The sequence below is a fragment of the Serinus canaria genome, chromosome 1 (assembly GCF_022539315.1).
Source record: "Serinus canaria isolate serCan28SL12 chromosome 1, serCan2020, whole genome shotgun sequence".
Lineage (NCBI taxonomy): Eukaryota > Metazoa > Chordata > Aves > Passeriformes > Fringillidae > Serinus > Serinus canaria.
The window spans coordinates 24,079,301-24,103,582 of NC_066313.1; the positions used below are offsets into that span (position 1 = coordinate 24,079,301).

The 24,282-nt window shown below is 46.0% G+C and overlaps 1 protein-coding gene across 2 annotated transcripts; it reads left to right on the forward strand.

The window, feature by feature from the left end:
• Positions 1 to 5,743: 5,743 nt before the first annotated feature.
• On the forward strand, positions 5,744 to 24,269 carry TMEM39A (transmembrane protein 39A). 2 transcript variants are annotated; one of them, XM_030234963.2, is made up of 9 exons: positions 5,744 to 5,856; positions 16,057 to 16,250; positions 17,789 to 18,011; positions 19,357 to 19,440; positions 20,833 to 20,975; positions 21,429 to 21,771; positions 22,584 to 22,771; positions 23,265 to 23,385; positions 23,910 to 24,269. In XM_030234963.2, exons 2-9 carry the CDS (start codon positions 16,138 to 16,140, stop codon positions 24,141 to 24,143), a joined length of 1,449 nt encoding a protein of 482 aa, XP_030090823.1. In that variant the 5' UTR covers positions 5,744 to 5,856; positions 16,057 to 16,137; the 3' UTR covers positions 24,144 to 24,269. The 2 variants fall into 2 exon arrangements, with proteins under 2 accessions (XP_030090823.1, XP_009100817.2); XM_009102569.4 differs by lacking the exon at positions 5,744 to 5,856 and having other exon boundaries at positions 15,854 to 16,250.
• Positions 24,270 to 24,282: the final 13 nt, after the last annotated feature.

Here is a 24,282-nt window from a genome sequence, read left to right on the forward strand (position 1 = left end):
CGCATTACAGAGGTTTAGACACAGAACTACAGACACAGTCGGCTGGTACAGCTGGGCTGTCACTGGTCATTTCTGTGGCTAGAGGGGAAAGATCAGCAAAGCTGAGGTGTGAGGCCAGTGAGGCAGACACAATCAGTCTGTCCACTGAGCAGCAGCTGTGATCCAGTTTGTAGATACGGAAATTATGTGAGGATGCTGCTGAGGCAGAAGCAAGGAAAGTGAATGAATGCATGAGGCACAGACCCTGATCTGCTGGCAGGGAATGAAGAGGGAGAATTCTCTGTCAGAAACAAGCCCAATCACATTGATAAGCCAAAAAGACTTTACCAGAGACCCTTCCAAACATTTGTTTTAAAAGTAAAACAGAACAGCTGTCCTGGTTTTGGCTGGGATAGAGTCAATTTTCTTCCTAGTAGCTGGTACAGTGCTGTGTTTAGAATTCAGTATGAGAATAATGTTGATTATACAATGATGTTGTCATTGTTGCTAAGTTCTGCTTACCCTAAGTGAAGAATTTTTCAGCTTCCCTTGCTCTGCCAGGGAGCAGGGGCACACGAAACTGTGAGGGAGCATGGGCCAGGACAGCTGTCCCAGGCAGGCCAACAGGGTATTCCATACCATATGTCATGCTCAGTATACTAACTGGAAGAAGCTGGCCAGGAGTCACTGCTGGCTTCTAGGGGCTAGGCTGGGCATCAGTCAGTGGGTGGTGAGCATGACTGTTGGCTTGTTGACTTTTCTTATATTGACTTTTATTTCTCTCTCTCTCTTTCCATTATCTCTGTTTTCATGACAATTATTCCTATTGCATTAATATTTTACTTTATGTCAATTATTAAGTTGGTCTTATCCCAACCCACAGATTTGACCTTCTTCCGGTTCTCCTCCCCATCCCCCTGTGAGGTGGGTGAGGCAGTGACTCAGGGAGGTACTGAGTTGCCAGATGGTGTTACAGTGTGTCAATGTCCTTTTTGGCCCCCAACGTGAGGGTTGAGATAAGGACAGATCTGACCAGAGCACGTTAAAACAATTTTGTTATAAACATTCGCTGCATTGGTTTAACAATCACTGGTCACAACATTGATTTACTTGCTCTCAGAATCATTGCACTCATTCTCAGGGCTCTATTGTGCAGCACTTTACTTGCAGTACGTACTCCCTCTCTTGGCTTTATCGCCTTTGAGGTATGGGCTAAGATTATGGTTTTATTGTACTTTGTAATGCTGCCTTGTGATATGATAGGACAACTGGTTGCAAGACTAATCTGGTGTGTGTACTCAGCATTGCTCACCTCTGTTCTTCGAGAGCCATCTGTTGGGAACTACCAATAATCACACCTTTTTTCTTTCCTCCTCCAAGAGACAGCCTATGGAGAAGTTATCTTTCCACACTTTCCCGGCAGGCTAATTACAGTAGTGTTTGAGGATTTTGAAAATTGTGAATATCCTTGGGATGTTGAAACCATAACAGTCCTATTTCCAGGAATGTTGAATGTGTTCCAGGTCTTGTTTGTGGTTAAAGAACTATTTAAGAATAAGATCAAGAGAATTCCCTGAGTCTGGATAGTTAAAAGTAGCAGGATGTGTGTGACAGCATATGGTGAGTACCTAGGACAGTGGGCACCTCCAGTGTCTTGGAACCTCCTCCCTGAACAAGTGCAGAATAAATATTTGGGAAAAGAATGCTGTTACCCTGTCAATTCTAGACAGACACAAGTCACTGAGGTGTGCTGGGGCCTGGCCCATGCCTATTGATCCCTGATCAACACTCTTCAGTACCTCAAGAGGACGAGATGGTCTGGATCTGATGGCAAAGCATTAGGCACTGCAGCTACTTCAACTCTGGTGAGAAGGACTTCAGCTGAACCACAGACCCAACCCATGCCAGTGTCAGTCACCCTACAGACAAGAAGAAATGGACATGAGTGTCTACTCATTTAGTAAAGGGGGACAAAGCAGGGCCATCCCAAGAAAAGGAGGAAGAAGCAGAACAAAGGTAACCACCACTCGATCCCTATCACTGAGTGAGTTATGCATTATGGGAAAAGATTTCATCTATTGTCCAGGCAAACGCATTATCACTTGGCTGCTAAAATTCTGGGAAAATGGGACTAGTAGCCTGGAATTAGAAGGTAGGGAAGCTAAGCATTTGAATTCACTCTCTAGGGAAAGGGGCATTGACAAGCTAACTGGTAAAGGCATACAAGTCCTCAGCCTTTAGAGGTGACTCTTGTCAAGCATGAAGGAAAAGTATCCCTTCAAAGAAGATGTTATACATCACCCAGACAGGATGGGCATCATTAGATCCCATCATTAGGTGTGATCAGCAAAACAACAGCCACATGTCCAGCATCTAGAAAGAAAGAAACACAAGATTTTTTAGGTGTTATGAGTTTTTGGAGAACACACATTCCAAATTACAGTCCTCTCTGTCAAGTGACCCAGCAGAAAAGTGGTACTAAAAGGGACCTGAAGCAGCAAGAAATCTTTGAACAAATTAAACAGGAGGCAGTTCATGCAATAGCCCTCAGGCCAGTCTGGGCAGGGCAAGATGTTAGAAATGTGCTCTCTGCTGCAGCCAGGGAGATTGACCTGACATGGAACCTTTGTCAGAAAGCACCATGGGAGACTTGAGGTTAACCCCATGGCTTTTGGAGCCAGGGCTACAGAAGATCTAAGGCTTGCTATAGTCCAGCTAAAAAAAGAGATAATTGCACCTTATGAAGGGGTTTAAGCTGCTTCAGAAGTGACTGGTACTGAAGCAGAGCTGCTCCTGGCACCCTGGCTAGCTCTGCTGGACTGGATGCTCAAAGGGAAGGTCTCCTCTGCACTTCAGACAACTGAGGCTACATGGAATAAGTGGGATACTACTGATCACACAACGAGCTCAAATAGGAAAACCCAGGCACCCAGGAATCTTGAAAGTGATCATGAACTGGCCAGAAGGTAAAGATTTCAGAATATGGTCATAGGAAAAGATGACATGTACCGAAGAGGCTGCACTGTATGACAAATTATCAGAAAGTGAGAAGCAATATGCCTTGTTTATTAATGGGTCCTGATGTGTTGTAGGAAAGCACTGGAGGTGGAAGGCAGCTGTATGACAAGCTGCAGAAACTTCTGAAGGAGAAGGTGAGTCCAGTCAGTTTGCAGAAGTGAAAGCCATCCAGCTGGCTTTAGACATTGTTGAATGAAAAAAATGGCCAATACTTTACCTCTCTACTGACTCAGGGATGATGGTAAATGCCCTGTGGAGGGGGTTGCAGTGATGGAAGCAGAGGAACTGGCAGTGCTGCACTATGGCAGGATATTTGTGCCTGGGTGGGGAATCTGGTTGGGAAGGAGCATCACATAAGTGCTCATGTGCTCGAGTCGGGCCACTGCAGAACACCAAAACAACCAATAGGTGGCTCATGTGGATCTGGATTGGAAACGTAAAGGTGAATTGTTTATAGCTCAGTGGGCCCCTGACACCTCAGGTCATCAAGAAAGAGATGTAACTATAGATGGATTAGAGAATGATTGAAGGGTAGATTTGACCATGGACACTGTCATGCAGGTTATCCATGAATGTGCAGCATGCTGGAATTAACCAAGTCAGGTGGTTAAAGACACTCTAGTATGAAGGACAGGGGCTGAAATATAAGTACAAGGAGGCCTGGCAGAGTGAATGAATCACACTTCCACAGATCCTCCACGGGCTTACTGGAGGGCTGGAAACATATTCTGGGCCCCATACCACCACCCAGAAAACTCTCCTGGGCCTTGAAAAGCAAGTTTTCTGGGGACCTGGTAGGCCATAAACAACTGTGTTACACAATGGGACACTTCCAAAACAACCTTGTAGACAACTGGGCCAAAAACATAGAATTGAGTGGATATTACACACCCTATTGCACACCAGCCTCCAGGAAAAATTCAGCAGTGCAATGAACTATTAAAGACTGTGCTGAGAGCAATGGGTGGTGGAATCTTCAAACATTTAGCAAAAGCCACCTGGTTAGTCAACACTAGGGAATCTGTTGGTCAGGCTGGCACTGCTCAAATCAGAACTTTTACCTACTGGACAATGGGGTAAATTTCCAGTAGTTCACATAAAAAATATGCTGGGGGAAAAAGTTGTGGTTATTCCTGCCTCAGGCATAGGGAAAAGCAATCCATGGGATTGCTTTTGTTCAAGGACTTGGGTGTACTTGATGGGTGATTCAGAAGGATGGAGAAGTCCGGAGTGTGCCTCAGGAAGATTTGATTATGGGTGAGAATTACAATTTTTTAAACTGTTTGATGCAATTGCTATGTAAGACTGTGTGCTATCACATATATGGTAGTGATATGCTCATCAGTGCATTGGGCTCTTTACAGCATCTGTCTCCACCAGCTCTGGATTTGGGGATCTGAACCCAACTCCCTTTTGATTACCACATAATTAGAGAATGAACTGTGATAAATACGGACAAGTGCAATAGTGCTGTAACCAGAACTGGCTTCACCATGCAACAGTCCAACAACACAGTCTTCTCTGCCCTCAAAGACTATAATGGCAAATGGAGCTCAAGGTCATGGACAAAATGAACTCAACTGACATTTTATGGAGACAGACTTAGGGAACGGGATCTGTGTGCATACACCAAAGGACAGGAAGGGTGATGGGATGTTTGAAAGCATGGGAGCTGGCATGATGTAAATGATGTAGAATAAGGGGTGGATACTGTGCTGGTTTCAAATGGCAACATGGGCCTTCTCCACCTTGGCTGAGGGTAGCAATGGCAGAAAGGCTTTTCAGCTGCTGATGTTCAGCCATGGGATAAACAGATGTGCTGGCTGTAATGAAGCAGTTAATTATGATTTTATGATTTTAAATGGCATCTCATGATGCAATACATGGCAACACCTTGAGTCCTGTGTCCAGTTCTGGATCCACCACTACAAGAAAGGCATTGAGATGCTGGAGTGAGTCCAGAGAAGGGCAATGAAGCTGGTGAAGGGTCTGGAGCACAAGTCCTCTGAGGAGCAGCTGAGGGAGCTGGGTTTAGCCGGGACAAGAGAAAGCTTGGAGGGATCTTGTACTACTCTCTTGGTCTCTTCTCCCAGGCAACAAGAAACAGGAGAAAAGGACAGTCTTAAACTGTGCCAGAGGAGGTTTGGATTGGACTTTAGGAGTAATTTCTTCGACTAAAAGTATGATTAGACATTGGATGGGCTGTCCAGGGAGGTGGTGGAGTCACAGATCCTGGAGGTGTTTAAGGAAAGGACTGGACGTGGCTCTCAGTGCCATGGTCTGGTTGTCAAGGTGGTGATCAGTCATAGGTTGGTCTCCACGATCTCAGAGGTCTTTTCCAACCTGACTGATTATGTGATTCGGTGTGGATCTGAGGAGCCACAGCAGTGAGGCCGGGCCGGCGGCAGCACCTGAGCCCTGCCTGCCACTCCCAAGATGGCGGCGCGGCAAGGCCGCGGCCCCGCCCCGCGGCTCCTGCCCTCCCTGGGCCGGCCGCGGCCGCCGGGGCCGCCGCCGCTGTCGCCGCGTGATGAGAGCATCAGCCCTCACTGCCACGTCTCCCGGGTAGCCGGCGCTGTGCAGGGCCGCGCCGGGGCGTCGAGGCCGGACCCTCCCGCCTGCCTCCTCTTCTCCTCCTATCCCTTCCCCTGCTCCTGCCCCGCCGCGGGGCAGCGGCGAGGTGGGTCTGCCCGGCGGGAGGAGGGACGCTCCGCGGGGCTCCCGCCGCCGCCGCCGCCTCGTTCTCCCCGGGCGGTCCGGGGGTTGCGGGGGCCGGGACTCGCCGCCGGGCCGCTGCCGCCGGAGGGGACCCCGCTGCCGGCTGATGTCCGAGCCGCGCCGCCGCCCGCGCTTGGATGTGTGAGTACCGGCCCCGCCGCTCCCGCGGACAGCGCCGCGCCGGGAAAGCCACGGCGACCCAGGCGGGCGGCGGGCTGCGACCGCCGGAGCCCCCCTCCGAAACCTGGTGTGTGTGTGTCTGTGTGGGAGTGAGCGGTGGGGAGGCTTCTGCCGGGTTTGTTCCGTCCTGCTGGTAAGTTACGGCACTTGGTCTCGGGCTTCTCCTTTGAGACATTTCCTGCTGTGTTTGGGTTAAAGCAGGAGGTCCGCGCACGCTGCTGAGACCGTTGAGGATTAAACACGAGGAAGTTGGGCTGGGGTCACGGGAATGTGCCCTTTGGGCTTTTAAAGCGCTGTCCCTACGTAACCAGTCCTGCAAGGGCACTGTCCTGTGGAAGGTGAGGAGCTGAGGCAATCTTCTGTAAATCCAGGTAAATCCAACCCGCCATAAGATACCATTTCCAGAATGGATGTGGGTGCGCATTTCTGTCGCTGTTCTTTTTTGTACCGCAGTGAAAACAGTGTATCAGTGAAAACAGTGTATCAATCATTCTCCCTTTTATAGGGTAGCAGTTGGGCGCATGATTTTCCCTATTTAGTGAGGCAGCTCCTTCCCTACTCCAGCATCATTTCAACATGTGAACGTACAGCAGAAACAGAGGCAGCTTTGTTTGCAATCTCTGATTGCTCTCATGCATGCTTTCCATTGTGAGTAAGGGGCCCCTCGTGTCCCTGTCGTCTGTTATGACTGTAAGTGTAGAAATGAGATGTCTGTGTTACAAAGGGGTGAGTTACAAAATTTTTGGAGACAAGGCATCCCTTCTTTAAGCGTCCCTTCTGTCCCTTAAATCACTGTAACCAGAAGAAATTTTCTGGGGGAGGGATACACTAGTACAGGGGTGGGACTGGAATGGCTCAGCTCCAATTTTACAGGATGCTTAAGGCAGAGAACATCAGCCCTTTTTAACCCACAGTCTGCTCCATAGCTCACCTCCTGGCACTCCTGCTGTTGGACTGTTTCTGACACTCATTCCTCCTTCCAGCTGCAGCCCTTGGAGTGCAGACTCCTTCAGCCAAGGTGCTTGGATGATACTCTGCTGGTAAAATCTGGGCTCCCTGGTGTGTAGCTAGGCAATGCTGACCCCTCTGGGGTTTGGGCTGGAACTTCACGTGCTTCTTGTTGTCTCTTATCTGATTGGAAATTCTTCAGGTGTAGATGTAGCTACTCCTTGTTCCTGTTCTTGAGCTTCTTTGCCTGGGGTTTTGCTGTACAAACCAGCACAGAGGGTGGTAATGTTTTCCAGGTTTGATTTATTGGGAACAACAAGAAGTTCAAGTGATATCAGTGACACAGTGACCCGTGCTCAGCGTGTACTCCTGATCTCAAGACCATAGAACACCTGAGTGCCTCCTGTACAGCTCATTCCTGGCTGACTCTTTGCAGCATTTGAGACCTCACTTTCAGAAACTCTGGGTGTCCATGTTCCTACTAATAAGAGGTGTCTACTGCCTCAACCAGAGCATTCAAAATCATTAATAATTTTGAAAATGCGGGGCTTTTATTTCTTGCTTTCATATTTAGTGTTTCTGATTGTAAAATGGGGATAAAACATGTTGCTTCCTACTTTGCAGTACATGTTTCTATTCTGCTTGTAAGATGATGAATTCTTATAAAAAATTTTTTCATTATATAGATTAGCACCTTGCTGAATTACTTGTTTTTCAGAGACACTAATGGCATTTACCACAGTAGATTCAGTGGAAGCTAAGGAAATAAAGCAATTCTCATCTTACTGGCCTGCCTGTATTAGCAACATTTGTGCTGATGTAACATTGTCAATATAGGTGTACTGTTATGTAGTACTCAAAGGCAGACAGGCATCATCACTTTTTTGTCTATTCTTCAGACATTCCTCTTTGTTCTGTGATTTTAGATTAAAAAAATTAACTTCTGTATGTAGTGTTTGAAGGGGAAGCCCCACACCTTTCCTGCTGGTTTTGAAACTGAGTAGCACTGAACACAAATCTTTCTCTGAAATTATATGTAAAGCAGATTGACTCAAACCCGGTTTTCATAAAACTTAACGCTTTCTTTCTCTCTATAGGCACCAAATCTGGATGTTTGAGAATACAACCAAGAGCAAACGTACTAGAAATGTTTGTTAAGGTGGCTTCCAGTTTCCATGAGCATTCGGTTCAGAAACCAGTTGGGCCACTCAGCACTTCTCAGTAGTTACAGTTGCTAAAGATGGATGTGGTGGAAAGCAAAGGATAGTAGCTATTCTGAGACCATCCTGCTCCTTAGTGTCAGTGTTTTCCCTGTGCCACAGAATCATGAAATCCTGGAAGAAGTGTTCTTCTGGCAGTTAAAATTGGAACTTTAGTCCATTTGTTTCTAACCCTACCACAGTTAGGTAAGTTGCATGGCTATTAGCAGGTGGATTTTTAATATCGGAGGTAAATCTGTAGTAGCTGTGTGATTTGGGAAAATAGCTCATTAGTTTTCACAAACTGTCCCGGAAGATTTCATGCCATTCTTTGGGGGCTGTTGTCATTGGTGAGTTTTTTCCAACCTTTTCTTGATTTTTCTTGGGTATTGCAATCAAAAAGGAGACTTCTGGTGAGAGTTGGGTATTATGCAACCTGGTCAGGAGAGCTGTCCTGGGAGACAGGGTGCAGTGGCATCCCTTGGGGGGTTTGGAATGGTTCGTTTAAAGCAAAATTATCAGTAGACATCTGCAGCCCAGAAATACATATAAGGGAGCATGGATGCAGGTTCAGACAGCTGGATTAGTCTCAGTATAATTAATGATACAAGGGATTAATGTATCCTATTGCATTTTCTCAATCTGCTGGATTAGTTGGTTGCTCTGTAAACAGTCATATGAAGTTCTGAGTCCTGCCTACCAAAGTCATGGAGGTTGAATTGAAGACTTACTGTTTTGTGGGGAATATTTGTGTCACCTGAACCTGTTGTTTAAGAGGCAAATAGAGGAGAATCAATGCATTCTCATATGTGGTTTATATTTGAATGTGAATGTATGATTTATACAAGTTACAATTTGTTTAAAATTCCCTGCAATATTATTGTTTTTCTGCAGTGTCAGGGATGTGTCTCACTGATACTTTCTGCTGTGAATCCCAGTGTGATGACTTGGTGTAAGGCTCAAGGAAGTGGTTTTTAACTTGTGTTCTTCTTCATGCATTCAAGCTCATTGCTACAGATGGCAGATGCCTGCCTTATTTTTAGCTATTTGAGAACAAAATAGAAAAATCCTAGTGACTCCCCATGATTTGTCATCATGGCTGATCTCTGGTAAATTAAACATAGGGATTGGCAGAGGAACAAAACCAGCAGGAAAGCTGCTTCTGTTTGTTTTTAAAATAGCTTGTCTAAAGCGCTAAAATAATACTGTAAAAAATATCCACTACTACATACAGAGACCCTTGGGAGGAGAAGTACTTGCTGAACAGTTTATCCTGCTTTGGATAAGGAAACTGAGGTCTGTATTGGTAAAACAAGTTCCTTGGAAGTCAGTTGAAGATGAAAGATTAAAAAGCAAAAGATATCCTGGCCTCTGCTCAGGCCATTAGACTGCGGGTTTGTGTTCAAATCTGGGAGGAGAATACCTATTTTGGTGGCTTGCTTGATGGAAAATTTTAAGATGGGCTCTTAAAGCATGTGCATCTTCTATTTCTTTTCCCTCCTTTTTCCCCTGTCAGTAGTGATCAGTTGTGTTGTGCATTTGCCTTGATATCTTGGAAAGAAAAAAATTTCAGTGGCCATACCTAAAATTTCATGACTTTCCCAGTTACTGCACATGGCATGGTATAATGGAGAGTGATCTGTAGCTGTGTTTTAGCAGAGCTGTGGCTGTGTGTAATGTTTACTGAAGAGCTCTGGTGCAAGATGTACTTAGGAGTGAGTGCGTGTTGATAAATTGTATTATCGGCCAGCTTTGATAGCTTTGCCTGTGTTGTGCCTGCTGAAACGCTGCCCTTGTGTTTCACTTCCCAACCAGTGTCCCCTTCTAAACAGAACTTCAGTTTCTATCAGTAATGTGGAGTTGGAGTTAAAACTTCTGTGTTGTTACATACTCAGAGAACTGTCTGGCTCAGTAATTCCCTCCAGCTCTTTAGTTTGGGCCTCTCACTCTGGATGAGGCTGAGCTTGATGTCCCTTTCCCCAGACAATTCAGAAGTATGGGAACTCTAGAACCAAAACAGACTGTGATCCAACAAGTCAGGCCTGCATTTCCCTCTGCTGCTGGAAAAGCTCAGCTTTGCAATGCTGTCTTGTTCTCACACAAGAACAAGCCAATGCTTTCTTTATTCCTGGATCCACTATTTGGCTGGGAGTGCTGCTGTATACATCAGAAGAAGCCAAAGAAAATGTTAATGTCTTGCTGCTAGCTGTGTAATACTTGTTGGCTTGGTGAGGAGTGTTATTGGCCACTTGGAGCTGCTGAGCCTTGAGGGTCTTGCATTGTGGCTTTGTTATGTTTTTTGGTTGGTTTTTTTTTTACTTCCTTTTGGAATATAAATACTCTTGTCTTCATTCATAAAATTACTACAGTCATTCATTGAAGTTTTACTAAGCTGTTTGTTTTGACCTGCTGCAGCAGTTAGTTGCACAAGGTAATTATATGGTAATATAAGGTAATACTGTTTTATTGCACCAGATTTGTGGCTTTGTTCTTGTACTCTCCAGAGGTTTGTTTAGAGCACTTAGTGTGTGTCTCAACTTTCCTCCGATTCACAAAAACCTGAACTCGCCTATATTCTGAAGAGGACAATATTGCCTTCATACCTCTGGAGACTTCTTCCTTGCACCCCCTAAAGTAAGGTCTTTGAGGGGATTTTTAGGGAATTTACAGGATTTCTCTGTTTTTAAAAATGGCTTTTTCAGTATTTTGGATAATTTTGCTTATCTGGAGTATTAAGAACTTAAATCTATGTCCTATACTTTAACATGTCTGCAAAATGAGCTGACTGAGCTTACTGCACTTTAAGAGACTTTTCCTGAAAAACTTTTCTTTCCCGTTCCTATTTTTGTATGCGGGTATTTGAAATACTGTGGCAGCTGCAAATGGCAGGCGCTGCCATCCCCTTTTCTTAAGCTAAAATTTCTATTTTTCCCACTTACCTTTTTGCTTAGCTCTAGTCTTCCTTGCTGAAAACACTAGAAATAAGTGATACAGTTAAAATGCTGTTTGTCGACGCTTGCCATAATCGTGCTACTTCGACCCTTTGGTTTTGGCATCTGTGTAGAGGAGTGATAGATGGAGCCTCTTCAGCCAGAGTTGTGCTATATCAGAAAATCCTACACTGACATGGTCTTGATGGGTTGGTTTTGTTTTTACAGAGGAGGTTATTAGTCACTTGAGCAAAAATTAGTCTTGCTGGTGCACCACCTGACAGAGGTGATTCTCCACCCAGCTCTCCTGTTTGATGGTGCTTGGGCTGTACTTCAGGGGATTTTCTGTCTCTCTCTGTGCCAAATCCCCATCTGAATCCATCGCTCTGTATGGCATGAGGACTTGGAAAATGTGCTGACTTGGAGACCTCCCTCCTAACCTGTTTTGCCTCCCAGCTCCGGGCCAGGTGGCGGGTGTGTGCCTTTGGATCCAGCCGGAGTTGAAAGGTTGTGTTGACTTAGCACTGGGGCAGCTCTATGCAAGCCAAATATTTAGCTTTCCATCTGATAACCTGTTGGTTGTTTCCTCCCTTGCAACAACCAAATGCTTATTTTATTCCCAGACCAGTTGGGGCTTTCAAAGAAGTTTTGTGTATTTGTGGCTTCCGTTGTGGCAGATGTGAGGGTGCTGACAAGGTGGTCTTGTGACCAAGGCTTGGGTGCAGCCATCGCTGTTCCTTGGCTCTCTGGTGATTTTTTCTTTTCTTTTTGGTGTTATATTGGGTGAGTTAATTACTAGCTTTGTGTCTGTTTCTCCAGCTGTCAAAATGGGGTTTTGGTTTTGTTTTGGTTGTTTCTTATTTTAATTTAAATAAATAAATAAGAGGTTCACACTAACAGGAAGTCAAAATAACCTATAGTAACTAGGACTCTCAAAATTCAAAGTAAAACTTGTGTGATAATTTGCAAAGATATTAGGATTGCTGGGGAACTGCAAGTTTAGGGTTAGGCTGACCAGCTGCAGTGAGTTGAGTTGAGGAAATCAGCAACCAAGAGAGCATTTTTGGTTTCAGAAACTAACTGTGCTTTGTGTCAGCGCTCTGCAGCCGTGTCGTGGGGGTGGCTGGTTGCGCTTCCCTGCCGGGGAGCTCTGCACCCATGGCAGGTGTGTTTCCATAAAGCACGGACACCCTGAATGGAAAGTCTTGCCAGGAGTGTCTGTGTTGCTGTGGAGGAGGCAGAGAGAGTCCCTCACCACAGAGGCCATGTGTTGCTTCACCCCCAGCTGTCACATGCTTCCTCAGCAGGAAGAAGGTTGCTTTAATTGAGATGGTGAGTTGCAATGAGAGACCTGTGGTCTTCTTGAGCCACATTGCACCAAGTGAGGATGGCCATGTTCTCCCTTTCTGCTTTTGTGAGTAACTGGTGGTAGGACTTGTGGAGCCAAGGAGAGCCACTTGAATGACTTCCAGACTCGGGGAGTTCTCATGTCTCAGCGAGCTTCCCAACAGGACTGGAGAGCCTTGGAGTTTTCTCCAATCAAAAAATGTTAACACCATCAAAATAACTGACTGAGCTTTAAAGCGTTTCCAGCAAAGAGATGGGGAACAGGCACACTTTCCATTCTGATGAGTCACTGACTCTCTCCTGATTGCCTCTTGAAAGAGCTGTTTGGGCAGCTGCTGATGCAGAAACATGATTCTGAGTGATGGGCCTTGGTGAGCAGGACAGGGCTGCACACTATTTCACTCTGACTTGGTGAGTAATTAGTCTGCCTAGCTTTTTATCAGTAAAGTCTTGCACACAGCTGTGGTTCTTGCCTGGCTTGATCCTGCCGTGATCCTGCTTCATCAGGATAGCTGGGGAGCTGATGGGCAGGAAGGGTATTGTGGCACAGGAAAAAAAAAATTACCAAGTGCTTTCTGTGGTCCTAAAAGCAGGAACTGGAAATCGGAGCATCTGATGCCTTCTGTTTCTGGATTTTCTTGTAACTGTGTCACAAAGTGAAGTTTTGTCTCTGTCCTGAAGCATGGTCTGCCCTAGAGCTGTCCTTCCCCACATCCATTCCCTGTGCATGGGCAGGACCACTGTCTGCTCTTCTGTAGCTGCTCTCCAGATTCTGCATGTGTTTTTATGATGCCCACATCTGCCTCAGAGAGGAGATCTTGGAGGCTAGGTAATACTGGTTCTGAGGGTTTGGAGATGAAGGGACTACAAGCATGTTGCTTATTTTTGAGGGAAATTGTAGGTGGACTGGAAAGAACAGTGTGGAATCACATTAATGGACTGAAGAGTCTTGTCAGGAAAAGCTTTTATCTTTCATTACTCACTTTTTCTGCATGACTCTATAAAATGTGATCACTGATGGGGTGGGGAAGTGCAAACAGAGAAGGGAGCAGGGTGGACTCTGCATTAATACTTAATATGACTTTGAATATTATCTGTTGGAGTAAGGGGTTTATGGACACCTTTTTTTCTCATTTTCAAAGTAGAATCATGCCTTTGTTTATTAATTGAAAGCTCTAAAAATGCTTTTCCCCATGTCTTTCTCCTCAAAAAGGAAGTCTGTTAATTGGTTCAAGGCCAAAAAAAAGCAGACTTAGAGACAATCTGATCTGTAATCTCACTGCCTTGTTTAACTTTGTCTGTGGAGCTTCAGTTTCGTGTGGCTAGTTTTACAAAATAAAAGCAAACAAAAAAGGAATGGTTCTTAGGCAGATTTTGCTCCAACAAACACCTACCTAATTTGATCTAACTCCAGTATTTAAAGTTATTTAAAGCTTGGCTTGAGGAACTGCCCAGTCTATATGTTCATGAATCACTGTGAAAGGCCTTATTCAAGTGCATTTGAAATATGTACACTGACGTTAAGGATGGCTTCTTTCCATGGGCAGTTGTTTTTACTGGTAGAAACCTGAATTTTACTGGTTTGTAAAGCCAGGGGCTGGAATTGTGATTACTTTGTGTCCAAGTGTCAGTATTGGCGAGCGTGTGAGGCATACTAATGGGGTGATACTAATGAGACCTGTCAAATTATTTACATGAATTATTGAATGGGGTATAAAATACCTTCCACTCTTAATAGCACTAATTAGACCACCAACATATTGCATCCATTATCATAAATATCCTGTAGGTCGAATCAGACCAATTGTTTCAGCTCCCACAGGCCCTGTGGTTGCTAAATTTGGCTTAAAATGGCTTTCAAGTTTGTTCCTTTTGGGCGTTTTTCCTCATTTTTTCCCTTCACTTTAGCTGTTTATCAGAAGTGTCTGAATGCCCTAAGTGAATTCTGCATTGTTTGTTGCTGCCCCTGCTCATTTTACACATGCAGGAGAATGTTTTTGTTTATATTTAATTCCTGAAATATAAATATTTCCAAATAAAACTCTAGAACATCCTAGGGAAAATTGTCTGAAAATTCTTGCTTTACAAGAAAGGTAAGGAAGGCTTCAATCTCTGTTGTGTTGCTATTGGAGATATGAGAGTGTTAAAGTCTGCCAAAACACACTATTTACCTCAAAACCAAAATTCTCCAATGTTTGCTTGCCTTTCATGCATTTTCATATATATATATATTTTTTTTCTCCCTCCTGGATCTCTGTTTTTTGATGCGTTTTTTTGGGGTTTGGTTTGGTTTGATTTTTCCAAATTTTGTATGGGTATGCAGAAAGCATTCATCCTTTGAAACATCTTGATTTTTGTTGAAATTTTGAGAACCGGTATCCTGGTTTCAATAATGACAATTGTTTATCGGAGTAGAGATGAAGGATGGGAAATTCTAATACAAAGGGCAATTCTTTGAGGGAATTTTTTAGAGAAGTACTCCTGCACACTACGTTCATGGTGACAGTCCTGTGACTCACTGACAAAAGTTCTGGCATTTCTGCCAGCTGTGATTTCTCAGGATTTTAAAGGAGGTGATGACTGAATTATAAATAGACCATAGGTTCCATCTGTACATTTCAAAGCTACATCTAGAGTTTCCCAGAAGGTGGATGTGCTTTTTTGGCCCCTGGATTTGTTCTGGCTATGAAATTTTTCCAAAAGGGCAGCTGATTTAGACTCCAGGCACACAAAGACACCGAAGTCCTTGTAGTGAGATGCTCACTCGGTGTCTTGTTCCTGTACAGCACACATACACTCCAGTTCAGTCCTTCACTCCCTTATATCTGCTGTGTTTCCACTGGAAACTTAACTGACTGCCAAAATCCTTGCAGTGTCACGTGAGAGACCAGTGAAATAGAAGAAAAATTGTATGGGAAATTATAAAGTCTGTGCTAGAAATGACACTATTGTTTCTGATATTCTGAGTTGCCCAACCTCTCTCATACTAGTTTATTTTAAGGAATAGATAGATTTAAGTGTGTCATTAAAAATAAATAGGTAAATAAATATGTACAAGTTTACTTCTGAATTATTTTTCTTTTCAGGGCTGGGTTATGTGATTGCCATATGTGCATTTGAAGTACATGCATGCATGTGCATCTTGCTGCATTCTTCTGCTAACTAAACCCACATTTAAATGGATGTATTACCTTGGTGTCATTTGGGCATTAGCATAGAAGGGAGCTGAACCATGCAGTTTCCTTCAAGGACACCAGGCTGTCTGCTCAGAGCTCTGCCGGAGGGTGTCTGAATTACCTACCAGCATCAGAGCCTGGCAAGTAATGTGCTGAGTGCCTAAAAAGAGCTGTGAAGCTCTAGTAGCTCAACCACAACATGGAGAGGCCTCTTCCCAGGTTTGCTTTTGAAATAAAGCTCACATTTGTGTCGTCTCCAGCTCTGGAGATGCTCAGTGATGCTTTCCAGCCAGCAATAAGTGCTGTCAGTCATTGATGGCTAATGTAAGCAGCTCCTTTTTAGAGACACAGTGTCAGTGGTGTTCATTCTAGGTGTGCAAGCAGACACTGACCTGCTGCCATTGAAGTGGCACCGTGTTTTAGAGTGCTGATGGCTGTCCCACAGGGCTCTGAGTGTATGAGAGTGACTTCCTTCTGCATGAATTTGCCTGGCTGGAGTGTGAACTGGGTGAATGTGACCAGCAGTTTAAGGCTTAAGTGATGTTTCTGCCTCCGTTGCAGATTTGGGAAAGCTTTTGGATTGTTGTCTGGGTGTCAGGGCACAGCCTGCTGGAGGCACTGGAAGTGGACTGGTTCCTGGTCATGCCCGGTGGAAGGAGGGGACCCAGCCGGCAGCAGCTAAGCCGTTCAGCTTTGCCTTCTCTCCAGACTCTGGTTGGCGGGAGCTGTGGAAACGGTACTGGTTTGAGAAACAGGTGAGGACAAAGGCAGGGTTGTTGAGACATCTGTGGCTGGGACAGCACTGAAAGCAAGGAGCCTTGATCCACCCTGAACCCTGTGTGGGAGCACGGCTTTGTGGTGAAAGTGAGGGACCAGGAGAGGGGAACCTTGAGCCCTCCATTGTGGTATTATGAGATGGCTCATCCAAGAGGGAACAAGTTCTGCATGACAAACCTCTTCCAGCTTCTCTTCTCAGCTCTGCTGTGCTACATGCTTCCCTCTGCAGCCCCTCTTTTGACTTCATGCATTAAAACCAGCCCCATGGAGGGGATTGTGGCAGTGGTCTCACCCCTCCTTCACCACCCATTGTGGTCACAACAGCCACAGCAGAAATCACACAGGGGTGGAAATCACACAATGCTTCATTTGTCTTTTCTGCAGCAGTTTCCAGAGCAGTGAGTCCTAGAAAATTATGAGTCCTTGTCTCGCTCACTTGCCTTCACTGCCCTGGGGAATTAGCGTGACACATCAGAGTACAGCTGTGACTCCTCCTCCTACATAAAAAAAAGGCAGGGCAAGAGAATGCCTATATTCTGTTTTAGACCTGTAGGTTGATGAAACAAATTCTCATCGTTGGTAAAGATGGCCTGCATTTTCTGGGGAAGTTGGGGGCTGAAACAGGAACACACATGCAGTAACATTGAGATTACCACATTTGGTATAAAAACTGAAAGGGCCCAGCATTACTTCTTTCCATAAAAAGTTAGCAGAATAGAGAAGCTATTTTCTGCATGGTATAGGTTCATTCTTACAGAGTAGAGCAATTCAAGACATTTAGCTTTGGCCATTACAGACTTCCCTGTCAGGAACAGAGGGACAGATAGCACAGTTTGAGGTTCTTGAGAAGCAAGTGACTGTTGAGACTCTGGAGTCAGAGCCCCAGGATCCTGGGAGAGTGTTGCTTATCTGGTTTCAGTCAGACATAGCATAGTCCCTCTACCAGTTCGGTATGACGGAGCTTTTAGTTGTCCTATCATCCTCTGAAAGCTAGAAAAGAAGGAAGTATCAGAACACTGGAGGGGTTAGCCTCTAGGAAGTGGCTGAACTACTCCATTCCATTTATAGTTCCTCGTCTTTTTAAAAGAGGAGCTATGAACAGTAAGACATGGGCACTTTGCTGTGCTGGAGAAGGAGGCTGGGTGCTAGTGTAATGTACTGGTGATGGGTGGAAAGAGCCAACATTAACTGTTGGGTGTAGCACAGAGTCCTTAATGATTTTTGCTCTGTATATCTGCTCCTCAGTCTGCAAGTTTACTGAAATGTTGCTGGGCATGTCACAGCACTTCTGACAGATCAAGCTGTCATCCAGAGAAAATTCTGGATAAGGGTTTTGCCTCAGCTAAGATGATGGAGCTCACCACCAGCCTCATGTCAGAAATAGGAATGCAAGACTGCTGTCACTTCTCCCCTAGTAATGCCCAGTCTCAAATTCACAACCTCAAGCACTCTCTCCTGGAAAATGTCAGAGATGATGTAGAATGTTTACCAAGTAAGTGATGTCCATCTGCTTCAGGAATGGTAGTGCCATCAGCCTGTCGGCGCCTCCAATCACAGCACTGATTACTCCAGAGCCTGTGCGTCACTGCCGGATCCCTGAACTGCCGTTGGATGGGAGCCTTCTCTTTGAATTCCTGTTCTTCATCTACCTTCTGGTAGCCCTCTTCATTCAGTACATCAACATCTACAAGACTGTCTGGTGGTACCCATACAATCACCCTGCTTCCTGCACCTCACTGGTGAGTTCCCCAGCAAGTGCCATCACTTGGGCTTTTCATTACACAGCTCCTTTTATGCTTCTTCAATGCAGGAATCACCAAGTATTTGACATTAAGGGAGTGAATGAGAGTTCACATGCACCCCATCAGTCAGGGCCATGTCATCCCCCATTTTACAGGGGAGAAAATCATGGCAGGAGAGAGAGAGAAGTGGGCAGGACTCCTACAGGGGAAATTTCTTGCAATGTTTGCATGGTCTAGCTAGCCCCTAAGGTTTGATACAGAGCTGAGACTCTAGGAGCTGTCTCCTGCTGTGAGTGCCCCTTGCCAATCGAAACAACAGAGCCTGAGAGAAGGAAGATGTGCAGATTTTTGTTAGGATCCCACAGCAGGTCAGCAGCACAGTTGGGGAGGGAGTCAGATCCTCAGCTTATGTAAAGCTCTCGACCTCCTTGGTTTCAGTGTTCTTGCAGTCCCAATGAGCTGCCTGGGAGCCAGCGGGCCTCAAGTGAGCAAAGCCAGCCTGTGCAGCTGGAACCGTGTCCTAAAGGCTGCTTGGAAGCATGAGGTGGTCCCTCAGTTACCTGTACCAACAGGTGGTGCTGGTGTTCCAGTCACCAGCATCCTGCTCAGCTCTGCCGTGCTGGACACAGCTGGCTTTTTAGAAGTAAAAGCATTCTGTTTGGGGCTCCCTGCCCACCAGGATTTAATGGTCGTTTGTTTATTCCCTTCACAACTCAAGCATTCTTTTTTACCCAAAATGTCCTTGAAGTACCAAAAGCAGCAGTATTAAAAGTCCACTAACTCTTCTGGCCAGAATATATTGGATGGGTTCACTGAAAAGCTGTAAGAGCTGTGTCTAACTTGGTGCAGCTAGAGAACTTCTTCATGGCCAATGAAGATAAGGTTTCTCAGATCAGCTTGGTTTCATCAGGAAGGACTGGTTGCTACAGACCGTTTTTAAGACCAAGAGGGAAAGTGAGCTGGTGTGCTCACTCTGGACTCTGCCCTTTGTCTGATTGTTCAGGGGCTTTTCTGTGGAGAATCTGCAACTTGTTCTCCATGGTAGGATTCTGGTTTTAGATGTCCCTTTGACCCCAAAAATACCTGCCTCAAGGGTGGGGTTATTTTGTTTTCTGTGGAAACCTCTCCATGGGACGGAATCTCTGTGTGGAGGAGATCTTGCTTCTGGAGATGTTCCTTACTAATGTTTATTGCTTTTCCTTCATCCCTAATAGAGAGATTTGGGGAATGCTTATGTGTGGTCCCAATGTACTCTCAAGCAGCCAGCTTTCTAGTCCCACCCCACCTGGGTGGTTTCTGAGTCCCTTTTCCTGGTGAAGATCTTTTTTCTTTCCTCCTTCAGAATTTTCACCTCATTGACTACCACCTGGCGGCGTTCATCACAGTGATGCTGGCACGGAGGCTGGTGTGGGCCATTATCTCTGAGGTAACATTCCCACTGTTCCCTCTCCTGCCTGTAGAACTTGCTGGTCATCCATGGCCTAAGAAAATTCTGCAGGTTGGAAGGTTTCTTCCCTCAGAAGAGTCTGAGTGTGAAGGACTAAGATTTTGAAGATGCTCTTCTGCCTTGGAGTTTGCTCCTTGAGGCCAGTCATATCCTGTAGTATTGGGTAGCTCTGTTGGCTCTGCATCTCGGAGGAGATTAAATGGTTTTACTTGCTTATTTATCTCTGCAGGTACAATACTGTACCCCACCATCTCATGCTAGAGAAGTGCCTGAGAGAATTGCAAGTCAGGTAGCAAAAAGGCAAATAGGGAGGCTGGCCAAGACAAGAAGAATGAACAGGAGCTCAGAGGGGGAAGAGTCAGGTGAAAGATGTCTGACTACACTGAAGTGAAATAGGAATACTGGTAGAACGGCTTTTCCAGTCCTGGTTACTCAGTAACTCAGACTCTGGTCATGTCACCACACATTTTGAGACCTTCTCTGTGTTTGTGGGAGCAGAACGAGGCCAAATTAGGTCTCTGTAAAAGGTCATTTTCAGGAAAATAGAAGTTTTGTCCACTGAAATGGCTAATACAACTCTAGGCTAAGCAACTAATCAGTGTTTAAAAATTAGTAAATTAAAGAAAGGAACAGTTATGTCCTGTTGAATAGATAAATGGAGAAGGTGGGAACTCTGAAGGTCTCTTTTCAATTGATTCCTTCCATTTTCATTTAAGTTCACATCCTCTGTAAGACTTGCCATAGACTGAAATTTCTGCATTGAAATCTTCCGTGCAGGTTCTTGTGCATCCCGTGTATTGGCTCTAACCCTTAAGAATCTTTTCATAGTTCAGTTACCTTCTCTCCTCTGAAGACTGGATCAGGCTTTCTTGCTGTGGTGCCTCCTCACTACACTGCAGCCTGCACATCCAATAGAGCTAAATTATGGAAATCTGGTTTTGGGTTTGGGATTGACAAGGTGCACATCTTCTCTTCCCTCAGCTGCAGACTGATCCTGATCCTTCTAAAGAAAAGAGAGGGAGGAAATGGGTTTCAGGCCATCCTAGACTATCATCAGAGCAATAAGGGACTTAAGCAAAAATATTTTTCTACTTTGCAGCTCTGAATTTTTCTTCAAAGGCCCTATTTTAGTCATGCCCCACAACTCATGATTGTTTGAATCTTTTGGATCCTGTCAATCATTACTAAAATTAAAGGCATTTACGTTTGTAAGAGAATCGGTTTCCTGCTTCTGAGAGGAAGAGGGCACCTATCCCACTTCTAGTATCTCCTGGCACCCCTCTCCCTGCTCCTTCTCCACAGGCATCCCTTGAGCTCATCTTCTAGCACTGACTGTTTCTGGACTGCTGAGTGTTTCCCCTCTGTTTGCAGGCCTCTCAGGTGGGTGCAACATCGCTGATGTGCTACATGGTGCGCCTGGTGCTGCTCACCCTCTGTGGATGGGTGCTCTGCTGGACTCTGGTCAACCTCTTCCGCAGCCATTCTGTTCTCAACCTTCTCTTCCTGGGCTACCCGTGAGTGACACCACTTTGAACCTTCTGGGCAGGGGGGACACAGCTGCTTGGGGGTGCCATGAGCCACTGTGGGAAGCAGAGTGTTGGCTGTAATGTCTCCTCGATTTAGGATTAAAAAGGAAGCAGGAGTGGCTGGGGGAAGGTGTGAGAAGATGGTACTGAGTTGATGAAGTGAATTGCCTCAGCTGCTGTTTGTGCGAGGGGCCTTTACTGCCACTTGAAAACTTGAGCCTTTGGGATTGCTGGTTCTACAAAAGGGATTTAAACAAACTTCTCTGCACAGGTGCTGAAGCTGCAGTCTCTGGCCTTTTAGTGGGAAGAAGAGTTGGCTGTTAGCTTCTGGAGTGGGGGTTCCTATGTGCTGTCACTCTTGTCAGGGCCAGTACCTGTTAGGGAGGTGTCCCCTGTTGGGATGACTGTTATTTCAGCCATTTTTTTCTTCCTTCACGGCAGGTTTGGTGTCTACGTCCCTCTGTGCTGCTTCCACCAGGACAGCAGAGCACAGCCTCTACCTGCAGACTGTGGTTACTTGGTACAGGACCAGGTGGCGGATGATGGGGCTTCAGCTGTCAGCAGCCTGGTCAAAGACTTCTTCTCGCTTCTGTGGGAATCCCTGAGAGAACAGTTCAATAATCCTACGTCTATCCCCACCCACAGCTGCCCCCTTTCCCCAGATCTTATCCGCAATGAGGTGGAGTGCCTAAAAGCAGACTTCAACCGCAGGATCAAGGAAGTTCTCTTCAACTCTCTCTTTAGTGCCTACTATGTGGCATTCCTGCCACTGTGCTTTGTGAAGGTAGCTGTTGTCTGGCTCTCTCTGTGCCCCTACCCACTGTCTCCTTCTGAATGTTGTGTGAACTGCTGCCAGGCCAGACTCCTGGTTAATTCCCCTTTTCTCTGTCTCCCCTTTGGCAGCCCGGATAGCGGAGCATGGCTGCATCCGGAGTGCACTAGTACTGCTCCTGGTTGGCAGATAGGTATTGCCATAAATGTGATGCACCTCTAGTCCCATCACCCCACTTACTAACTCCCCTTCTCCCATCCCCTGTCCTAGGCAGATGGATAGCTGTGTTCTTCCTAGAAAAGAGAACCTGCTGTTACCCGTCTCAGATCCAACATCATGGCTTTTGAGTGCTTGGATCAGAGGCTTTGGTGGTCAGCCTGTTAGAGCCAACTAGGATGCTTGGCAAACTAAATCCAAGAACCTCTTGTCAGTGTGGGGGTTATATTTTTTCATCTGTCATTTCTCTAACTTAAATATGCTCCAGTTCGTGCAGAGAAATGGGCAGGGCTCCACAGTCCATGTAGCAGTCTTGGTGCAATTGGTGCTCCTGGGGCAGTTCTGTGGCAAGCAAACTGCCTTGTTACCTGCTGCTGGAGGAGGACATGCACCAGCTGCGGCATCATCCCCTGCCCTTTCTCCTGCAGCTCAAGGAGAAGGGAGCCTTGAGTGCCTCCTAAGCCGTTACCCTCCGAAATCACCGGTCCAAAAGCGCATGCCTGTAACGTATGGTGTGGGTCTGCTGGATGCACATGCAGTATGTCCCTTGTCATTCCTCCTTCTGCTTTGTGACAGTGGTGCCAAGTTCTTGTCTGGTCTCTTTGCAGAGCACCCAGTACTATGACATGCGCTGGTCCTGTGAGCACCTCATCATGGTGTGGATCAATGCCTTTGTCATGCTCACCACGCAGCTGCTGCCTCCCAAGTACTGTGACCTGCTCCACAGGTCTGCCGCCCATCTCGGCAAGTGGCAGAAACTAGAACACGGCTCCTACAGCAATGCTCCACAGCACATGTGAGTGTGGGATGGCAGGGCTTGGCATGCCTACCAAGGGGCTGAGATGTTCTAGTGGATGAGCACATACCAGCAGTGTTTATCTACTGAGGATGTGTCTCCACTCCCCGTACAACTCTACTGGCCTCGTTCACTGAAAACAGAAATGGCTGCTCTAGAGAGCTGTCTGAGCTCCTCCAGTCACTGCTGGTTCCTTCACAGAAAGGAATGCTGAGATTCTTCTTGGCCACTGGAGAGTTTCTTGAGCAGAGACAGGGGGTGGCTCCCTCCACTGCAGTGGACAAGGTTCTAGCACTGGGAGCCATTTGTTCATATTACTTAAGAGTCCATTCAATGGGCTCGTGATCAACCCTCTGTGCTTTTCCAGTGGGAGCTAAGACATGTCTTTGTGGCAAAGGCTTTGGTATTTTTTAAGATGCAGTCCATTCCCGTGAACCCTCATTCAGGGGGTTGGGAGCACAGATGGTAACACTCTGGCATTGTTTCCCCACAGCTGGTCAGAAAACACAATATGGCCACAGGGAGTTCTGGTGCGACGGAGCCGGTGCCTGTATAAAGCAGTTGGGCCTTACAACGTAGCAGTGCCTTCAGACGTGTCCCATGCCCGCTTTTATGCAAGTATCTCTTCTCTTGCTTGGTGTCTTATGACTGTGGGAGGGGGGAGAGGCTCAAACCCAGCTGCAGCAGAAGAGAGTTCAGTGTTCCATGACGGGCTGGTGCTCTTGAGCAAAATACATGTTGGCAGCAGTAGAGCTTTCCCATTCTGCCTGGCAGTGACCTCTGGGCAAGATGGGAGCCACAGCTGCCTTGTCACTGCTGTCTCGTCGAGGTGACACAGCTCTCCCATCAGACAGTGGCATTCCCCTGAGAGGGTTCCAGTTAACATCTTTCAGGGAAATGGGAAAGTGTGTCAGCAGGCCAATAGGTTTATTTCACCCACTTCCCCTTCTTGAGCAAAATGCCACTTCTACATGCCTTGTTTTCTACTATTTTCCCTAAGTAGCAGCTGGTGGTGGCTGGAGCACAAGCACTGCTTCTGGCCTGCACTGGTCCCTGACAGCATTATGTCCATTTTTCTCCTCACTTCAACCCAGCAACAGATGACAGAAATCTCTCCTCCTTTACTCTTTCCCTGCAGTTCCTCTTTCACCGTCCCTTACGGCTGCTCAACCTGCTGATTCTCATCGAAGGCAGTGTGGTCTGCTACCAGCTTTACTCCCTGCTGCGCTCAGAGAAGTGGAACCACACCCTCTCCATGGCCCTCATCCTTTTCTGCAATTATTATGTCTTATTTAAGCTCCTCCGGGACAGGATAGTATTAGGCAGGGCATACTCATACCCACTTAATAACTATGGACTCAAGGCACACTAGACCGGCCAGACGTGTACCCCTTCTCTTCCTCATCCCACAGGGCAGGGAGGGAACCTCAGAAAAAAAAATATTTTCGTACAGTTCTATTTTTTTCTTGCGACGTTTATAAATATTTAAAATATTTTATATTTTGTATACT

Excerpts from the sequence above, each read along its gene's own strand:
- TMEM39A (XM_009102569.4), top strand. The coding sequence starts at position 16,036 with ATGTTTCTGCCTCCGTTGCAGATTTGGGAAAGCTTTTGGATTGTTGTC. Across the intron at positions 16,251-17,788 it reads GGTACTGGTTTGAGAAACAG|GAATGGTAGTGCCATCAGCC; the intron begins GTGAGGACAAAG and ends CATCTGCTTCAG. Across the intron at positions 23,386-23,909 it reads TGTCCCATGCCCGCTTTTAT|TTCCTCTTTCACCGTCCCTT; the intron begins GCAAGTATCTCT and ends CTTTCCCTGCAG.